Source organism: Mustelus asterias, unplaced genomic scaffold (genome assembly GCF_964213995.1).
Source record: "Mustelus asterias unplaced genomic scaffold, sMusAst1.hap1.1 HAP1_SCAFFOLD_42, whole genome shotgun sequence".
NCBI lineage: Eukaryota > Metazoa > Chordata > Chondrichthyes > Carcharhiniformes > Triakidae > Mustelus > Mustelus asterias.
The window spans coordinates 2,321,190-2,341,483 of NW_027590119.1; the positions used below are offsets into that span (position 1 = coordinate 2,321,190).

Sequence of the window (20,294 nt, forward strand, 5' to 3'; positions counted from 1 at the left end):
TGGATTTCCTCCGGCTGCTCCGGTTTCCTCCCACTGTCCGAAAGACGTGCTGGTTAGGTGCATTGGCCATGCTAAATTCTCCCTCAGAGTCACCAAACAGGTGCTGGGTTGTGGCAACTAAAGGATTTTCACAGTAACCTCATTGCAGTGTTAATGTAAGCCTGTTTGTGACACTAATAAATAAACATACTATTATAGTGTCATGTTCAAAATAAAGAAATCAGTTCAGTGTAACTTAGGTAAGGGGCCCATTAACTACTCCCACAAGAGACCTCATATCTTTAACATTTCTTATCTCAACCCAAACCGATCCTTCATCCTGATCTTTCAGGCTAAGGTGGTAGCTTTGTACTGAACTAATGTCATCGTTAATTAATGGGAGATCCTGTCACCTTTTCCGAACTTGCTGCCATTCCATTATGTCAAATACCCTTCAATATTTAGATCCCAGCCTCCGTAACCTTTCAACTAAGTCTCTGTAATGTCTATCAGGACACACACATTTATCTCTATCTGCGCTGACAATTCATCCTTTTTGTTACAAATGCTGTGTGCATTTTCAGAGATTCAATAATCTAATAGGGATTTAATGAGAAACCTCTTTATCAGCGAGTGGTGAGACTGTAGAACTCACTATCACAGCGAGTGGTTGAGGTGAACAGCATGAATACATTGAAGGGGAAGCTAGATACATACATGAGGGAGAGAGGAATAGAAGGGTATGCTGATGGGGGGTGAGTGGAGCTCATGTGGAGCATAAATACTGACACAGACCAATTGAGCCGACTGGCCTGGCCCTGTGCTGTAGACTCAATGGAACAGAGACAAATGTATTTATTTCAGATCTACCTGTAGCGTTAGGAAAAACACTATTTACTCTCCAGGATAAATAAATGTCCCTCATCAGCTTTTGTGGATAATTTCAGTGGAAATGTGCTCTCCCAGGCTCAAAGAGCATCAGCCCACTGGAAACAAAGTCATGAGACCGGCCAACCCAGCAGAAAGAAACCCTCCGACCCTCCCATTTCATCACCTGTCAGAATGAACATGGTTCAGTCCTGGGTGTGATTAACAGCAGAATCCAATGCTTGGAATCGCTTGTGAATTCGCTGGTGTCTCAGCAGGTGGGATGATCGTGTGAATCCCTTTCCACATTCAGTGCAGGTAAATGGTCGCTCCCCAGTGTGAAGTCGCTGGTGTGTCAGCAGGTTAGACAATCGACTGAATCCCTTCTGACACACAAAGCAGTTAAATGGCCTCTCCCCTTTGTGAACTCGCTGGTGTGAAATCAGGTTGGATGAATCACTGAATCCCTTGCTGCACATTGAGCAGGTGAATGGCCTCTCCCCGGTGTGGACTCGCTGGTGTGTCTGCAGGCTAGATGCCTGACTAAATCCCTTTCCACACAGTAAGCAGGTGAACGGCCTCTCCCCAGTGTGAGTTCGCTGGTGTGAAAACAGGTTGGACGAATCACTGAATCCTTTACCACACTCAAAGCAGGTGAAGGAAGCCTCCCCAGTGTGAAGTTGCTGGTGTCTCAGCAGGTTGGCGGAGTTAGTGAATCCCTTCCCACACACAGAGCAGGGAAATGGCCTCTCTCTGGTGTGAACTCGCTGGTGTGAATACAGGTTAGATGACTGAGCAAATCCTTTACCACACATGGAGCAGATAAACGGCCTCTCCCCAGTGTGAACTCTCTGGTGTGTCTGCAGTGTGGATGAATCGCTGAATCCCTTCTCACACATGGGGCAAGTGAATGGCCTCTCTCCATTGTGAACTCGCTGGTGTATCAGCAAGTGCGATGACTGAGTGAATCCCTTCCCACACTGAGAGCAGGTGAATGGCCTCTCCCCAGTGTGAACTCGCTGGTGTGTCCGCAAGATCGATAACCGAGTGAATCCTTTCCCACAATTGGAGCAGGTGAATGGCCTCTCCCCGGTGTGACTGCGTCGATGAATTTCCAGCACTGATGGGGAACGGAATGACTTTTCACAGTCCTCACATTTCCATGGTTTTTCCATGATCCGTGTGTCTTTGTCTCTCCTGCAGTTTTCACAATACGTGCACTGGAACACCGTCACTCGGGTTGCACGGGCCTCGATGCTTTTCTGTTCACACCAATGGTTCACCCAATTCAAACAGCTATACGTTTCTTCTTCCAGATTCAAACCGATGACATTCAGCTGCCATGAATTGAGTGACTGTTAGATCTTGACATTTCTATCAGTAAATCCTCTCCTTCTAATATCCTGTAAAAAGAATTTACAAAAGTCATCACTGTCAGAACAAGATAGAAATTCAGATCAGACAATTCTAATTCATGTGGAACTCTGCAAAGGATGTCAATATCTTTAAGAGAGAGAGAAACCTGGGCCAACCTTTCCAGAGTCTGCAACCTCCCTGGATTCACTTCCTTTCCCTTCAGTTGCTCCAAGTCCCCAACTTCCCCGAGAATGAGAAAAGAAATGGAAAGGGGGAAACATTGATTTCCTCCCAGATGTTGCCCAGAAGAGGGAGTTTCACTGAGTCTGAATCTGAATCAATCGAACTTCCGCATTGTGACGTCCACAATGGAACCTGCCTGAATGAGCCAATAAGAATCAGTCTCTTCCGCAATTACGTCATGGTGTTCCAGTGCGCAGGCCCGGGCGCGCGGACCCGGGAGCCCCGCCCCCACCCATTGTTCCCTCTCCCCCTGCACCTCTTCCAGGCAACCGGCTGGCGGCTCCGGCCACAGCGAGAAGCCGCTCGGTGATCTCCCCCTCCCCCCGGCCCGGGGATTGCGCATGTCCAAGGGAGAGGGGAAACTGCGCATGTGCGAGGTCGACCGCCTCCTGACCTTCATGCTAGGGTGTTGACCAATGGGAAGAGTTGGAGGACCGGAAGGACTCTGGTCCTCCAGCCAATCAGGTCTTTGTGGCACTCAGATTGAGCTGCACACAGACTGAAACTTCCTCCTGTCGGAAGGGAGTTATTTTGATGATATGGATTACAGCTTCATATCCCAGATGAAGCGAGGTACCTAAGTATGTTTTATTCTCCAAACAAGCGATCAGATGACATCGAACTCTGGCGGATAACTAATTTATCACTTATTTCCTTAAAAGAGGCCAACATCTAGCTCTTATTTTGTACTTTGATTTTTGTTCGGGTTGTTCCCCCTCCTTTTGGGGAGCTGCCCCTTTTACTTTGTCCTGATTTAAGTTGAGTTTGTTCATTTGTTTTGACCTAAAAGAGGCCAACATCTGTGAGTTTCTTTTCTCATTCTGGGGGAAATTGGGGACTTGCAGCAATTGAAGGGAAAGGAAGTGAATCCAGGGAAGCTGCAGACTCTGGAAAGGTTGGCCCAGGTCTCTCTCTCTCTCTTAAAGACATTGACATAGAAACATAGAAGGTAGGAGTAGGAGGAGGCCATTTGGCCCTTCGAGCCTGCTCCGCCATTCATTACGATCATGGCTGATCATCCAACTCAGTAGCCTAATCCTGCTTTTTCCCCATAACCTTTGATCCCATTCGCTCCAAGTGCTTTATCCAGCCATCTCTTGAATACATTCAATGTTTTGGCATCAATTACTTCCTGTGGTAATAAATTCCACAGGGTCACTACTCTTTGGGTGAAGAAATGTCTCCTCAAATCCATCCTAAATGGTCTACCCTGAATCCTCAGACTGTGACCCCCTGTTCTGGACTCCATCGCGAACATCCTCCCTGCATCTATCCTGTCTCGACCTGTTAGAATTTCATAAGTCTCTTTGAGATTCCCCCCTCATTCATCTGAACTCCAGCGAAAACAATCCAAACCCAGTCAGTCTCTCCTCATACATCAGTCCCGCGATTCCCTCAGTGTTCCAGTGACCCGACTGTGGAAAGAGCTTTAACCAGTTACACAGCCTGAAAAAACATCATACCATTCACAGTGCGGAGAAATGTACATGTGTTTTGTGTGAGGCTCCAACTGACCGTCCAATCTGGAGAGACAAATGAATAACTGAATCATGGAGAAAGCATGGACATATGATGATTGTGGGATGGGATTAATGTTCCCATTTGAACTGGGAAATGATCAATACAGTCACACTGCGGAGGGACCGTTCACCTTCTCCATTTGTGGAGATGGATTTACTCAGTTATCCAGTCTGTTGACACACCAGCCAGTTCATTCCGGGGAGAGGCCATTCAGATGCTCCATGTGTGGGAAGGAATTTGCTGACTCATGTGACCTGCTGGCGCATGAGCAAGTTCACACTGAGGAGAGCGCATTCACCAGGACTGTGTGTGGCAACGGCTTCACTCAGTCATCCCAGCTCACTGAACATCAACATGTACACAGTGATCAGAGACTTTTTAAATGTTCTGACTGTGAGAAGAGCTTTAAAAGCAAAAAATATCTGCAAATACACCAACGACTTCACAGTGGGGAGAGACTGCTCAGCTGCTCTGAGTGTGGGAAGAGATTCGTTCAGTCATCTCAGTTGCTAATACACCAGCGAAGTCACAGTGGGGTGAGGCCATTCACCTGCTCTGTGTGTGGAAAGGGATTCACTCAACCACACCACCTTCGGACACACCAGCGAGTTCACACTGGGGAGAGGCCATTCATCTGCTCTGAGTGTGGGAAGCGATTCACTCACTCATATCAGCTTCTGTTGCACCAGCGAGTTCACACTGGGGAGAGGCCGTTCACCTGCTCTGTGTGTGCTAAGGGATTCATTCAGTCATCAGATCTACAGGTGCACCAGCGAGTTCATACTGGAGAGAATCCATTCACCTGCTCCGTATGTGGGAAAAGATTCTCTCAGTCATCGCAACTCCTGAAACACCAGCAAGTTCTCACTGGAGAGAGGCCATTCACCTGCTCTGACTGTGGGAAGGGATTCACTCAGTCATCCCATCTGCTGAGGCACCAGCGAGTTCACACTGGGGAGAGGCCGTTCACCTGCTCAATGTGTGGGAAGGGATTCAATCAGTCATCACACCTTGTGACACACCAGCGAGTTCACAAATGACTGCAAGAATTAGATTCTGCTTTTAATCTTATTGAAGACTGAATGTGTGGGTTAATCCTGAGATGTGTAAGAAAGCCACTCTCTTCCATGGTTCAGAGCTCCTAGGTATGGAACAGAAGCTCTTTACAACTGTGTTTAGAGTCAGGAAGAACAACAGTGAATGCTGGAAACGTGCTGTCAAAGATTGGTGTAAAACTGGGATCTATTCCTGACTGAGAGTGAAACGGCAGGTTTAACTTTACAGTCTGAAAATAGTACGAAGATTGAAAATGTTTGTGTGACATTCCTGAACCTACCAATGTAAGGTAATGATAACATCAAGTTACATTTCTATCTGGAACTTTTAACCGTCTCTCACCTTCCATTGACTTCATTATAATGGAAATTGACTGTTGAAATGTCAACATTAGGAACATATTTATAAATAATTTGAGGGTTCTTTACTGTTGGGATCTTTCTCTGTTCGCTCCACTCAAGGTATTAGATACCAGACTTTCTCCTGTGAATATCCAGCTGGAGTATTGGGCGCTGATGTGTTTCCTTGTTCATCTTGTTGACTCTAAATATTGAATCTTGTGGTTTCAGACACCAGATAATCAAACTCCCAACACCAGATTGTCTTTTATTGACTTTATTAACAGCGCTGCAATAATACAGACAGAGTAATTCCTCACATGGTTCCAGTACTCAGTGAAATACTTATTTTTTATTCATTCATGGGATGTGGATGTCACTGACTTGGCCAGCATTTAGTACCCACCCTAATTACCCTTGAACTGAGTGGTTTGCTAGGCCATTGCAGAGGGCATTTAAGAGTCAACCACATTGCTGTGGATCTGGAGTCAAAGATGTGCCAGACCAAGTAAGGACGGCAGATTTCCTTCCCTAAACACATTAGTGAACGAGATGGTTTTCTTTTACAACAATCGACATGGTCATTAGACTTTTAACTGCAGATTTTTATTGGATTTAGATTTCACCACCTGCTGTGTTGGGATTCGAACCCTGGTCACCAAAATATTACCTGGGACTCTTGATTAGTAGTCCAGCGACACACAATGCCATTGCTTCCCTTTATATGAAATTTATATGTATTTCTGAGCCTGTAACTTAGGAATGGTGTATTGGTCTGTAATTTTAACAATCTAATTCAATATTCCTTCTTTAATATCCTGTCTACCACTTTCCTTTTGCCTGATCAATTTGTTAATTGTTATTATTACTGGATTGTCACAGGTTTCCATGTGCTTAACACGATTATTTAGTGTGTACCTGAATTTTATGATTTTTTGATGCAAGTTATACAGCAATTCAGCCTTTTGGCTGTGATCCTGTTTCTTGAATGAAATATCATTCGATTTAAAAAGTTACCCAGTCTGGAGAACAGAGATAATACAGTGGATTCAGAACTCTCTCCTCCCCAGCTCTGATCTAACAAGTTGCAGCTACACTAGAGATATTCATGTTTAAATTGTTCACTACAGTTGTGATCTGACCCTGTTCAAACTGTAACCAGAATGATATCTGTGCATTGTTCTGAGTGTGAGCACAAGGTTGTGTCACTGTCACAAACAGATACCATTTCCTTGGTTCATATCTCCACACAAAGACCAGCTCTTTACACATCCCCTTTCTGCACAATCACAGCAACATGAGCAAGGATATGAGGCTCATTACTTTTCACCCACATTTCATAATAGCAAAGGCTCCACAGTACAGGAGCACACTGACCGTATAAGAGTCTAATCAGCCTGCAGGTTCCTGTTAAATACAGAGCAATACAGGAACACACTGACAGTGTAACACAGTCTCATCAGCCTGCAGGCTCCTGTTAAACATGATGTGGAGATGCCGACGTTGGACTGGGGTAAACACAGTAAGAAGTCTCACAACACCAGGTTAAAGTCCAACAGCTTTATTTGGTAGAACAAGCCACTAGCTTTCGGAGCACTGCCCCTTCATCAGATGAGTGTTCACCTGACGAAGGAGCAGCGCTCCGAAAGCTAGTGGCTTGTGCTACCAAATAAACTTATTGGAATTTAACTTGTTGTTGTGAGACTTCTTACTGTCGCCCCTGTTAAACACAGAGCAGTACAGGAACAGATATTCAAGAGGTGGGCTGGATATAGCACTTGGGGCGAATGGGATCAAAGGTTACGTGGAAAAAGCAGGATTAGGCTATTGAGTTGGACGATTGTAAAGAATGGTGGAGCAGGCTCGAAGGGGCAAGTGGGCTCCTCCTGCTCCTATCTTCTATGTTTCTATTAACACACTGACTGGATAAAACTGTCTCATGAGCCTGCAGGCTCCTGTTAAATACAGAGCGGCAGAGGAACACACTGATAGTGTTACACTGTCTCATCAGGCTGCAGGCTCCTGTTAAATACAGAGCGGCAGAGGAACACACTGACAGTGTAACACAGTCTCATCAGCCTGCAGGCTCCTGTTAAATAGAGCTGTACAGGAACACACTGACAGTGTAACACAGTCTCATCAGCCTGCAGGCTCCTGTTAAATACAGAGCGGCAGAGGAACACACTGACAGTGTAACACAGTCTCATCAGTCTGCAGGCTCCTGTTAAACACAGAGCAGTGCAGGAACACACTGACAGTGTTACACTGTCTCATCAGCCTGCAGGCTCCTGTTAAATACAGAGCTGTACAGGAACACACTGACAGTGTAACACAGTCTCATCAGGCTGCAGGCCCCTGTTAAATTTGCTGAGATGATTTCAATTTAAACCAGGTTTGCAGGCATCATGTTCCATTCACACATCAAAGGAGAGAGAGATGTTTTGGGACAGGGGTGACGTCCAAGAGTCAAAAACAACAAGCAGACTTGCTTTTGGCTTTATTGATCACAGGACTGTGACCGATAACTTCCCTGGATCCCAGCGCCAGGAAAGACACTCTGGAAAATATGGGGAGCTGAGAATTGTCCATGAGAATAACCGAAGGTGAGAGAGTGAAACAATCTAGAGTTAGAAATGAGAAAAGGCCCCAAAATGAAGCACTCGGTAACAGGACATCAATTAATCTCCTCTTACATTGGAGAAATATGGAACACAGCACAGTGTATTTCCATAAAAACTGATTTAGTGACATTCATCTAGAATATTAATCACCCCGACAATGGGGCTGGAGTTTAACAAGCAGAAACACACAAGAGGACACAAACTCACTCCTGCGCATTAACTCACTGATGTCTCAACAGGTGTTGTGACTGAATAAATCCCTTCCCACAGACAGAGCAGGTGAGAATCCTCTCTCCAACATGAATGCATTGGTGTGTCTGCAACTCACTCACTCTTCTCTCATTCGTAATGTTTAAAAAGTAATTTTTCAGTGTGAACATGTTGATGCAAACTGAGAGTGTCTAACCGAGTGAATTCCTTCCCACACTTGGAGCAAGGGAACGGCCTCTCCCCAGTGTGAACTCGCTGGTGTCTCATCAGGGTGGCTGACTGAGTGAATCCCTTCCCACACACACAGCAGATGAACGGCCTCTCTCCAGTGTGAGTGTGTTGGTGTTGTTTCAAGTGCTTTTTGCTCTTAAAGCTCTTCTCACAGTTGGAACATTTTAAATGTCTCTTATTGGAATGAGAGCGTTGGTGTGACTGCAGGTGTTGTGACTGAACAAAACCTTTTCCACACACACAGCAGATGAACGGTCTCTCTCCTGTGTGACTGCGACGATGAGTTTCGAGATGGGAAGGATAATTAAATCTCTTCCCACAGTCCTCACATTTCCACGGTTTCTCCATAGTGCCAGTGTCCTTGTGTCTCTCCAGGTTGGATGATCAGTTGAAGTCTTGTCCACACACAGAACACATGTACAGTTTCTCCCAGCTGTGAATGGTGTGATGTTTCTTCAGGCTGTGTAACTGGTTTAAGCTTTTTCCACAGTCAGTTCACTGGAACACTCTCACTCGGGTGTGTGTGTGTGTGTCTCAGTGCTTTTCCAGTCACACTGATGTTTGAAATCTTCTCCTCCAGGCAGAACAGACAAACATTTCTCCTTCCACGTTCAAAGTCTCAGGATATTCAGGTCCTAATAAATCGATACTCAGTCTGATTTTATGTGATGTTTCCTCACCTCACCTGTAAAAAGAGTTAACAAAAATCGTCACGGTCAATCGAGATAGAAATTCAGTCCAAAGATGTGCGGGTTAGGTTGATTGGCCATGCTAAAACAAAATTGCCCTTAGTGTCCTGAGATGCGTAGGTTAGAGGGATTAGTGGGTAAATATGTAGGGATTTGGGGGTAGGGCCTGGGTGGGATTGTGGTCGGTGCAGACTTGATGGGCCGAATGGCCTCTTTCTGTACTGTAGGGTTTCTATGAAATTCTGAACAGACAATTCTAGTTTCTCTGGAACATTTTTTCCTCTCTTGTTCCCCCAAATCAGTAAATCCCTGTACCACACACTCTCCCTCTTCCCGGGCTGAAATCCAAACCCATCTCACCATTTCTTTCCCCCACTCCCAGTTTTCTCCCTCCCTCTCCTCTGTCTGGATTCAGTTCTGATGTGGAGATGCCGGCGTTGGACTGGGGTAAACACAGTAAGAAGTTTAACAACACCAGGTTAAACAACACCTTTAATCTGGTGTTGTTAAACTTCTTACTGGATTCAGTTCTCCAGCTCCTGTCTGCAGACTGACAATAAAACCAATGGGTCTTATTGGGGGTGTTGGGGCCTCCAGCGGGTGTTTGTGAATCCTCCCCGCCCACCTCCCAGGGTTTCCTTCCTTCCCAGAGATCAGAGTCCTCATTGATTTGAGGCCAAAGTGTAACCTCTTATTTATTGTCCCCCTCCCCCATCCTCTGATGTGAACCATCCTCCAGTGGCTGAGCCAGGATGGGGCCGTTAACCTGGGCCTGTTCCCGGGAGGGAGAAGCCCCGCAGCTGCAAACCAGGGAGCTGACAATGATTCTGAAGGGTTTGCGGATCCACAAAGTGTTTCCAAATCCTCCCAGCCACCGCCTAACGCTGACTCCGCTTCTCCGGGACAAACAAGCGCCAAGGACACTGCGCATGCTCCACATCACAATGCCCCAGGGTGTGATTGACGGCCGCTTGGGACCAATAGGAAGGGGCGGGGCTGGAGGACCCAGCAGGAGCGGCTAGTCCTCCAACCAATCGGAGTGAATGAGGGGCGGGGCTGAGGTGTCCCCATACAACGCACGGGAAGGCGTTCGCATGCGCAGTAATGTTACAGTCTGGAGCATGCGTTGTAAGCAACGGCGTTTGCAACACGCGCAATGTGGGTGATCGCAATCGGAGAGAAGTTCCTCTGTCTCATCAGCAGCCGGTAAGGATGCGGAAACATAGAGGGAGTAATGGAACCGGCGGATGGACGTAGAGGGTTTCTAAATACCTGGTGAAGGCCTCAAATCTCGAAAATGAGCCCGTCGGTCTGTGTTTGCAGCTTCCGGTCTTTTTCCCGAGACGAGGCTCAGGTTAACGGCCGCCATCTTGATTCAGCAGGGAGGAGAGCGCATGCGCGGTGTCTTGGTGACGCAACAGCGAGTGGGCGGGGCCTCACGTTTCTGCTTCCCCTCCAGGTCCTAGCTCCCGGTCCAATAGCACAATGAGCTATTAATAGGTTTCTAAACAGCTTCACCCACCCTCAGGCTGCAGCTGCTGTTTGCAGCCTCGATGAGTCCATGGGCCATGTACATATTCAGTGTGAGAGTTGCAAACCCTGTATAGTTACCTAAAGCGGTTACACAGCTTTTGGTTACACTTCAGCCCCAGGCTCCTCATGTTTACATAGAAACATGATGTGGAGATGCCGGCGTTGGACTGGGGTGAACACAGTAAGAAGTCTCACAACACCAGGTTAAAGTCCGACAGGTTTATTTTGTATTTGATACCAAGTAAACCTGGTGAGACTTCTTACATAGAAACATACATAGAAAATAGAAGCTGGGAGTCGGCCGTTCGGCCCTTCGAGCATGCTCCGCCATTCATTATTGTCATGGCTGATTATCAAATTCAATACCCTGATCCCTGTCGCCCCAAGAGATTTATCTCATTGAAATCAGGCTCGACTTCCACTTTTGAAGAACGTGAATCCAAAGATTCATGACCCTCATAGATCATAGAAACCCTACAGTGCAGAAGGAGGCCATTCGACCCATCGAGTCTGCACCGACCACAATCCCACCCAGGCCCTACCCCCACATATTTACCCGCTAATCCCTCTAACCTATGCATCCCAGGACTCTAAGGGGCAATTTTTAACCTGGCCAATCAACCTAACCCGCACATCTTTGGACTGTGGGAGGAAACCGGAGCACCCAGAGGAAACCCACGCAGACACGAGGAGAATGTGCAAACTCCACACAGACAGTGACCCAAGCCGGGAATCGAACCCGGGACCCTGGAGCTGTGAAGCAGCAGTGCTAACCACTGTGCTACCGTGCCGCCCATTAAAATAATTTTTTTTAAAAACCCTCTGAGAGAAAAACATCTCATCTCTGTTTTCAATGGGCAATGCTGTTTTTTAAAACAGCGACTCCCTAGATTCTCCCCTGAGAGTAAACATCCTCTCCAGATCCAAAACAGAAAATGCTGGAAAATCTCAGCAGGTCAGGCAGCACCTTTTCTCCCCCTTTGCTTCGCCTTTCCCCCTTTTTCTCAATTTGTCCTCCCTCCAATCCACCCCCCCCCCCCCCCCCCCGCCCCACATCTTCATCCATCACAACTTCTTCAGCTTCTCTGCTGTTTGGCCATTCACGCTTTCTATTCTCTCTATAGACTGCCATTAGCATCCTTTCCCCTGGTTCCTGTGGCTTGGACCCATCTTTCATCCCCTCACAGTTAAACATCTCCCACTTTCTATGCCTTTTTTATGCTTTGACAAAAGGTCATCTGGACTCGAAGCTTCAACTCTTTTCTCTCCTCACAGATGCTGCCAGATCTGCTGAGATTTTCCAGCATTTTCTCTTTTGGTTTCAGATTCCAGCATCCGCAGTAATTTGCTTTTACCTTTCTCTCCATATCCACCCTGTCAAGAGTTTTCAGAATCTTGAAGGTTTAAATTAAGTTGCCTCTTACTCTTTTGAAGTCGAGCAGAAGCTAAACTCAAGCAGAGACTGTCTCACTGCTCCTCATCAGACAATCCACCCATTTCCAGGTATTAGTCTACTAAACCTTCTATGAACTGCTTCTCGTAAAGCAGTTAAGGAATAATATGCACTCATATTTTTCCTGAAATAAGGAAACCAATAATGTACACACTGCTCCAGATATGTCTAACCAATGCCCTGTGCAACTGAAACATAACTTCCCTGCTTTTACTCAATTCCCCTCACAATAAATAATAGTTTTCTGAATTACTTGTACCTGAGACAATATTGCGATTTTCTATCGTGATGGATTTTGGATACTTTTTCTTAAACAGGGGGTTAGAAAGGGAGGATTTACACACAACAAGCTCAAACTAAGAGAAAAATGTTGTCTCTTCTGATATGGGCTTTCTGAATGGGATAAGTCGGAGGATGTGAATGGAATGTTTCCACTTGTTGGTGTTTCTAATACTGGGAACCATGAACAGACAACAGAGACGAATAAATCAACAGGAGGAGATATTTATTTCTTCGGACAGTTGTTAGAATATGGAACTCACTGCGACTGGAAGTGGTTGAGACAAATACTTTAGATGCTTTAAAAAGGAAACCAGATGAGAACATGAGAGAAAAAGGATTAAAAAGTTGAGCTGAAAAGCTGAGTTAAGGTGAGCAGAATGAGAGGAGATTTGTGTGGATTAGAAATTCCAGTACAGATCAGGGCAGGGGTGGGAGGGTGGTGGCGGAGGCAGTGGCACAGTGGAACTATCACTGGACTAGCAACCCAGAGACCCAGGATAATGTTCTGGGGACCTAGGTTCGAATCCCACCACAGCAGATGGTGAAATTTAAATTCAATTAAAAGTCTGATGATGACCATGAAACCATTGTTGATTGTCGTAAAAACCCATCTGGTTCACTGATGTCCTTTAAGGATGGAAATCTGCTGGCCTTAACTGGTCTGGCCTACATGTAACCACAGCAATGTGGTTGACTCTCAAATGCCCTGTGAAATGGAGGGCAGTTGGGGATGGGCAATAAATGCTGTCCCAGTCGGTGACGCCCACACCCCGTTAAAAATGAATTTAAAAAATAGACTGGCCTGTTTGTGTATTGTGTATCTCATGTATTCATAGAATCCCTACAGTGCAGAAGGAGGCCTTTCAGACCACCCCACCCAGGCTATTCCCGTAACCCCACATATTTACCCCGCTAATCTCCCGAACCTATACATCTTGGGACAGAAAGGGGCAACCACCTAACCTGAACATCTTTGGAGAGTGGGAGGGAACTGGAGCACCCGGAGGAAACCCACACAGACACAAGGAGAATGCGCAAACTCCATACAGACAGGTAACCAAGGCTACAATCGAACCCATGTCCCTGGTGCTGAGAGGCAGGAGTACTAACCACTGTGCCATCCATGTAATTCTTTGTAAACTTATTTTACAGGAAATTGAAGAGAAGGATCTGCAGTCTGGATGATCGAATCTCACGTCAGACAGAGTCAATCGGTTCATCGGGATCTGAAAATTTGTGCATCTGAAGGGATTTAATTGACCATCTCAGTTGGAAACTGGTGAGAATCTGTTTCCTTGCCCCTCCTGTGGGAAGGGATTGATACAGCTGGAAAACATGCTGACACGACAGCGAGCTCGCAATAGTGAGAGTTCATTCACCTGCTCCGTGTGTGGGAAGAAATTCATGTGTTCGTCCAACCTGCTGGCTCACCAACTCGATCACATTATTCAGAAGCCTCTTCAAAGCTCTGACTCTGGGGAAAGCATTGAAACCTCTGAGGAACAGGCCCAACACCAGCTCCTTCACACTGACGAGAGACCGTTCAGCTGCTCCCACTGCGGGAAGAGGTTCAGCCAGTCCTCCCGCCTTGCAGAGCACCAGCTCCTTCACACACACGCCAGACCGTTCAGCTGCTCCCACTGTGGGGAGTCGTTCAGCAACTCAGTGCATCTCACTGAGCATCAACCAGTTCATACCAAGGACAGGCCATTCAGCTGCTCCCAGTGTGGGAAGAGATTCACTCAGTCCTCCCACTGCACCGTTCACCAACTGGTTCATTCTCAGAAGAGACATTTTAAATGCTTTAAATGTGAGAAGACCTTCAAAAGAAGGATTAGTCTGCTGAGACACCAGGACACTCACACCGGGGAGAGGCCGTACCCCTGTTCTGTTTGTGGGAAGAGATTCGCTCATTCATCTCATCTTCTGACACACAAGCGAGTTCACACTGGGGAGAGGCCTTTCCTCTGCTCCCTGTGTGGGAAGAGATTCACTCGATTTTCACACCTTTTGACACACAAGAGTGTTCACACTGGAGGGAAACCATTCACCTCCTCAATGTGTAGAAAGGAAGAAGTTCAATCAACTGACCAGCTGACACACCAGCGAGTTCACACTGGGGAGAAGCTGTTCACCTGCTCGGTGTGTGGGAAGGAATTCACTCGGTCTTACTATCTTCTGAGGCACCGGCGAGTTCACACTGGGGAGAGGCCATTCCTCTGCTCCGTGTGTGGGAAGATGTTTCCTCATTCATCCCAGCTTGTGATACACGAGCGTGTTCACACAGGGGAGAGGCCTTACGTTTGCCCTGTGTGTGGGAAAGCATTTGCTTCTTTACAACACCTGCTGAAACATCGGCCTGTTCACACAGGGGAGAAGCCATTCTCTTGCTCCATTTGTGGCAAGAGATTCACTCAGTCGTCTGACCTGCTGAGACACCAATACATTCACACAGGGGAGAGGCCGTTCACCTGCTCTGTGTGTGGGAAGGGATTCATTGGTTCATCCTGCCTGCAGACACACCAGCGAGTTCACACCGGGGAGAAGCCGTTCACCTGCTCTGTGTGTGGGAAGGGATACACTCAGGTATCCAGCCTGCAGAGACACCAGCGAGTTCACACTGCGACAGAACCGTTCACCTGCTCCCTGTGTGGGAAGGGATTCACTGATCCATCCCACCTGCAGAGACACCAGCGAGTTCACACTGGAGAGAGGCCGTTCCTGTGCTCTGTGTGTGGGAAGGGATTCGCTCAGTCGTCTAGCCTGCTGAGACACCAACGCATTCACACCGGGGAGAAGCCGTTCATCTGCTCTGTGTGTGGGAAGGGATACACTCAGGTATCCAGCCTGCAGAGACACCAGCGAGTTCACACTGCGACAGAACCGTTCACCTGCTCCCTGTGTGGGAAGGGATTCACTGATCCATCCCGCCTGCAGAGACACCAGCGAGTTCACACTGGGGCAAAACCTTTCAACTGCTCCATGTGTGGGAAGGGATTCACTGATCCATCCCGCCTGCAGAGACACCAGCGAGCTCACACTGGGACAGAACCGTTCACCTGCTCCCTGTGTGGGAAGGGATTCACTGATCCATCCCGCCTGCAGAGACACCAGCGAGTTCACACTGGGGCAAAACCTTTCAACTGCTCCATGTGTGGGAAGGGATTTAATCAGTATTACAGCCTGCTGAAACATAGACGACTTCATGTGTGACCGGCAAAGTTGGATTCTGTTGTTTCTGCGCCCTGAGATAAACAATAACAATTGGATGAATAGGGGAGGCAGTGGCACAGTGGAATTATCACTGGACTCAGGGTAAGGCTCTGGGGACCCAGGTTCGAATCCCACCACAGGCAATGGTGAAATTTGAATTCAATTAAAATCTCGAATTAAAAGTCTAATGACAAACCTTAACCATTGTTGATCGTCGTCAAAACCACTCTGGTTCAGTAATGTCCTTTAAGAAAGGAAACCTGCTGTCCTTACCTGGTCTGACCTACATGTGACTCCAGACCCACAGCAATGTGGTTGACTCTCAAATGCCTTCTGAAATGGAGGCAGTTAGAGATGTGCAAGAAATGCTGGCCCAGCCAGTGACGCCTATATCCAGTAAAAATGAATTTTAAAAAGTTCCTCAGTATCTCAGTAACCTCCTCCAGCCCCACAACACTCTGTGTAAATACAAGTTGTTGCTGATTATGCCCTGAGATAGAAAATGTGAACCCGATTCCCCTCGTCCACCAACACAGCAACTTCTTCACAAAAATTGAAGCACATGGGATTGGGGCGAATGTATTGAGATTGAAAACTTGTTGGCAGACAGGAAATAGAGTAAGATTAAACAGGTCTTTTTCCAACTGGCAGGCAGTGATTATTGGGGTAATGCAGGATCAGTGCTGAGACCCCAGCTAGTCACCTGCCATGGGTCTTCTGTTTTTCTTTCCCTGTTTACAATGCATCATTTTTAAATTGTTGCTTCTTAATATTCTGATTTAAAACCATGGATAAGCTCAAACCACTTTTGGATAACCTGTGACTCCCTGATCAAGAATCTTACCGACCACTGCATGCCATTCTGGTCACCGTATTATAAAAAAGATATCTCTGCACTGGAGAAGGGTACAGAGATGATTTTTAATGATGATACCAGAAATGTAGAAAACAGCTCACCACCACCTTCTCAAGGTCAATCTGAGGTTAGCAATAAATGCTGGCCAAGCCAGCGATGTCCACATCCCATAAATGATTTTTAAACTGTGTGTTTGGTTCTCTATCAGGAAAGGATTGACATGCTCACGCTTTCTTGAAAAATTAAGGCTGAGGGGGAACCTAATAGAGGGCTTCAAAATTATAAAAGGTTTTGAAATAATGTTTCTTCTTTTGGAGAAAGGCAAAACTGGAGACCATCAATACAAGACAGTCGCCAAGAAACCCAATAGGAAATCCAAGATAAATTTCTCCACCCAAAGAGTGGTGAGAATATGGAAATCATGACCACAGGGAGTGAAATGAACAGTATCGATGTCTTTCAGGGGAAGCTCAACAAGTATTTGTGTGTGATTTTATAATTCATTCAGGATTTATTTCAAAAAAACTAAGAATAAAGTAACAGGAGATATTTTGAGGCATCTGAGAGTCTGTGTGTGTGTGAGGGTGTCTGTGAGTGTGTGTGTAAGGGTGTCTGTGAGTGTGTGTGTTACTTCTCATTGGTTTCACACCAACCTTCCTCTTTCTGAGCAGACATTCTGGCCCCTGATAAACCCATTGAGTGATTTGAATGGTACAATTCAGAGATTCTTCATCCAGGGTGAAACCACAGGCTGACTGTGTGCTGTGTAAAACCTGACATCTACACAACCTAATCCCACTTCTCCTGGAACAACGTGAAGTGACTACAATTTTCCAGATTCATTTCTTTGCTCTCAATATTCTTTCAGATAGTTCATAAATTCCATGAGTACGTTATCCTTTAACACACCTGTGGTGTCCAGTTTAAATACTTTCCTCAGTCTGACCAACATATAGCAATGGGATTGTTGCTATTACAGGAATCCATTCTGTAAATCTGATTCCAAGGCACTCTGGAGTAATGCAGTGATCCAGACCTTCTCACTCAACACCAATCTATAGTTCCATCTGAGTTCCAGATTTTAACATGATTTTTCAAAACACAGGCAGCAGGGTGGCACAGTGATCAGCAGCGCCAGGGACCTGAGTTCAATCCTGGGCTCAGGTAGTACGAGTAAGCTTACATTAACACTGCAATGAAGTTACTATGAAAATCCCCTAGTCGCCACACTCGACGCCTGTTTGGGTGTACTGAAGGAGAATTTAGCACGGCCAATGCACCGAACCAGCATGTCTTTCAGACTGTGGGAGGAAACCTGAGCACCCGGAGGAAACCCATGCAGATACGGAGAGAACGTGCAAACTCCACACAGTCACCCAAGACTGGAATTGAACCGGATCCCTGGCACTCTGAGGTAGCAGTGCTAACCACCGTGCCACAGCTCTCTGTGTGGAGTTTGCACGTTCTCCCTGTGTCTGCATAGGTTTGCTCAGAGTGCTCCACTTTTTGGAAGGAGTAATTTGACAAGGAAAAATTCAATGAACGGCATGACACTAGTAAGCTCTGTGGAACAAAGGGACCTGGGTGTGATTGTCTATAGATCTCTGAGGACAGAAGTGTATGTTAGTAGGCTGGTGAAAAAGGCATGTAGGACACTTGCCTTTATCAATTGAGGTATAGATTACAAAAGCAAGGAAGTCATGTTGGAGTTGCATAGAACTGTGGTGAGGTCACTGCTGGAATACTGTGTGCAGTTCTGGTCGCCACATTATAAGAAGGATGTGATTGCATTGGAGGGGGTGCAGAGGAGATTTACCAGTGAAGGTGAGTTACAGATGAGAGGGACAGTGTCAAAAGAGAGAACCATTGACAATATTAGATAATGTGGGGAAGTTGGGTTATCAGTGGTTTAGAGGGTAAAGGGAGATGAAGGGAGGTCTCATGGACAAGATGAGCAGTGAGAGGGTTTGATGGGAGATAGCAGAAGAATTGGAGAAAGATGTGAGTTCAGTACTTGGAAAAAGGGAAATTTCAGAGAGAGTTTTGTCTGGTGGTCCAGTGGAAGGGAGGGAGGCAGCTGATCAGATTGTCTCAATCTTAGAGACAAAGAAGCTCCACGAGCTCCTCACACTTGTTGTTGAAGATGAGGATGGAGGAGACGGGAGAGAGGCCCTTCAAAAGGAGAACCATTCACACATTTTTAAAAAGACAACAGAGAATACATTAACACAAAGACGGTGTATTTGAATTTTGTCCAGAATATTCGCCTCTATAACTGGCCTGAAGTTTATTAACATCAGCAGGTGCAGACCACAGTGTGATTGACAACAACATCCAATCTCCAGTTATTTATGAACTTGCTGGTGTCTCAGCAATGCGGATGACTGAGTGAATCTCTTCCCACACTTGGAGCAGGTGAATGGTCTCTCCCCGGTGTGAACCCGCTGATGGACAGTGAGATGAGATGTTCGCCTGAACCCAGTCCCACAGTGAGAGCATCTGAATGGTTTCTCGTCAGTGTGAACTTGTTGATGGGACACCAGTTCCTGCGAGGTTTTAAAACATTTCTCACACTTCAGACACTTAAACGGTCTCTCATCAGTGTGGCCTCTTTGGTGTGTAATTAGGATGGATGAATTAACAAATCCCTTCCCACACTGGGAGCAGGTGAATGGTCTCTGCCTCGTGTGAACTTGCTTGTGTGTCAGCAGGGTGGATTTGTGAGTGAATCCCTTTCCACACTCAGAGCAGGTGAATCGCTTCTCCCCGGTGTGAACTCGCTGGTGTGTCAGCAGCGTGGATGACTGAGTGAATCCCATCCCACACACAGAGCAGGTGAATGGTCTCTCCCCAGTGTGAATTAGTTTGTGTTTAATCAGGGTGGATGACTGAGTGAATCCCTTCCCACACAAAGAGCAGGTGAATGGCCTCTGCCCAGTGTGTGTGCGCTGGTGATTCTGCAGGGTGGATAACTTAGTGAATCCCTTCCCGCAGTCCGAGCAGGTGAACGGCCTCTCCCCGGTGTGACCACGCCGATGGGTTTCCAGCTGGGATGGGTAATTGAATCCCTTCCCACAGACCCCACATTTCCACGGCTTCTCCTCATCATGACTGCATTTATGTTTGAACAGGCCAGATGATTGGTTGAAGTCTTGTCCACAAACGGAACACGAGTCAGGTTTCTCCCCACTGTGAACGGTGCTTTTTCCTTCCATGTTCAAAATCCGATGATATTCCGGTCACAAAGAATTAGGCGACTCTGTGAGATCCTGATGTGGAGTTTGGCTTCAGTTTCCCAACTGCAAATCCTAATCTTCTAAGACACGATGAAATTGATTTAAAACAGAAAAAAAGGGAGTGAGAGAGAACACGCAAAAACAGGCTGTGAAATTGAGCTGAATGAATGGGGTCATTTGTGGGGCCGGCATTAAGAAAAAGTGGCCATGAAAGCTGCTGGATTGTCATAAAAACCCAACTGATTCACTCATGTGCTTCAGGGAAGGAAACCTGCCACCTGGTCTGGACTGACACATGAACCAATATCTATCGAAGGGGTGAGAGAGAGGTGGAAGAAGCAGAGGGTGAAGGAGAGGGTTTCTCTACATCTACATCCTGACCAGAACTCTGACAGAATCTCCTAATCTCTCAACCTCCACCATTTAGCTGGACCAGGGTAGTACGTGCATGTGAAGATCATTACCTCCTAGTTCCCCTCCAACTCATACAACATCCTGACTTGTCTGACATCAATTACTGCATGAGCAGAAGTTTCCAGCATTTAAATATCAGGAAGACTGGAATCATTGTCTTCAGTCCCCACTACAAACTTCACCACCCTCACAACTG

At 46.5% G+C, this 20,294-nt stretch overlaps 3 protein-coding genes across 4 annotated transcripts in view; 1 reads left to right on the forward strand and 2 right to left on the reverse strand.

Moving 5' to 3' along the window:
• LOC144482794 (uncharacterized) overlaps nucleotides 1–10,466 on the reverse strand; it is a 442,920-nt gene extending 432,454 nt beyond the window's left edge. The window contains exon 1 of the mRNA XM_078201657.1: nucleotides 10,384–10,466. The gene's annotated coding sequence lies outside the window, so the exon portion shown is untranslated. The remainder of the gene's footprint in view (nucleotides 1–10,383) is intronic.
• Nucleotides 907–20,215, reverse strand: LOC144482733 (uncharacterized). Its single transcript, XM_078201572.1, has 3 exons — nucleotides 19,021–20,215; nucleotides 9,103–9,107; nucleotides 907–2,108 (listed from the first exon to the last, which is right to left on the reverse strand). Exons 1-3 carry the CDS (start codon nucleotides 19,661–19,663, stop codon nucleotides 1,053–1,055), a joined length of 1,704 nt encoding a protein of 567 aa, XP_078057698.1. The 5' UTR covers nucleotides 19,664–20,215; the 3' UTR covers nucleotides 907–1,052.
• LOC144482760 (uncharacterized) lies at nucleotides 10,226–17,005 on the forward strand. Of its 2 annotated transcripts, none has more exons than XM_078201599.1 (2): nucleotides 10,226–10,317; nucleotides 13,532–17,005. In XM_078201599.1, the coding sequence occupies exon 2, from the start codon at nucleotides 13,715–13,717 to the stop codon at nucleotides 15,590–15,592; it is 1,878 nt and encodes a 625-aa protein (XP_078057725.1). In that variant the 5' UTR covers nucleotides 10,226–10,317; nucleotides 13,532–13,714; the 3' UTR covers nucleotides 15,593–17,005. The 2 variants fall into 2 exon arrangements, with proteins under 2 accessions (XP_078057725.1, XP_078057726.1); XM_078201600.1 differs by lacking the exon at nucleotides 10,226–10,317 and adding an exon at nucleotides 13,216–13,432 and having other exon boundaries at nucleotides 13,532–16,960.
• Nucleotides 20,216–20,294: the final 79 nt, after the last annotated feature.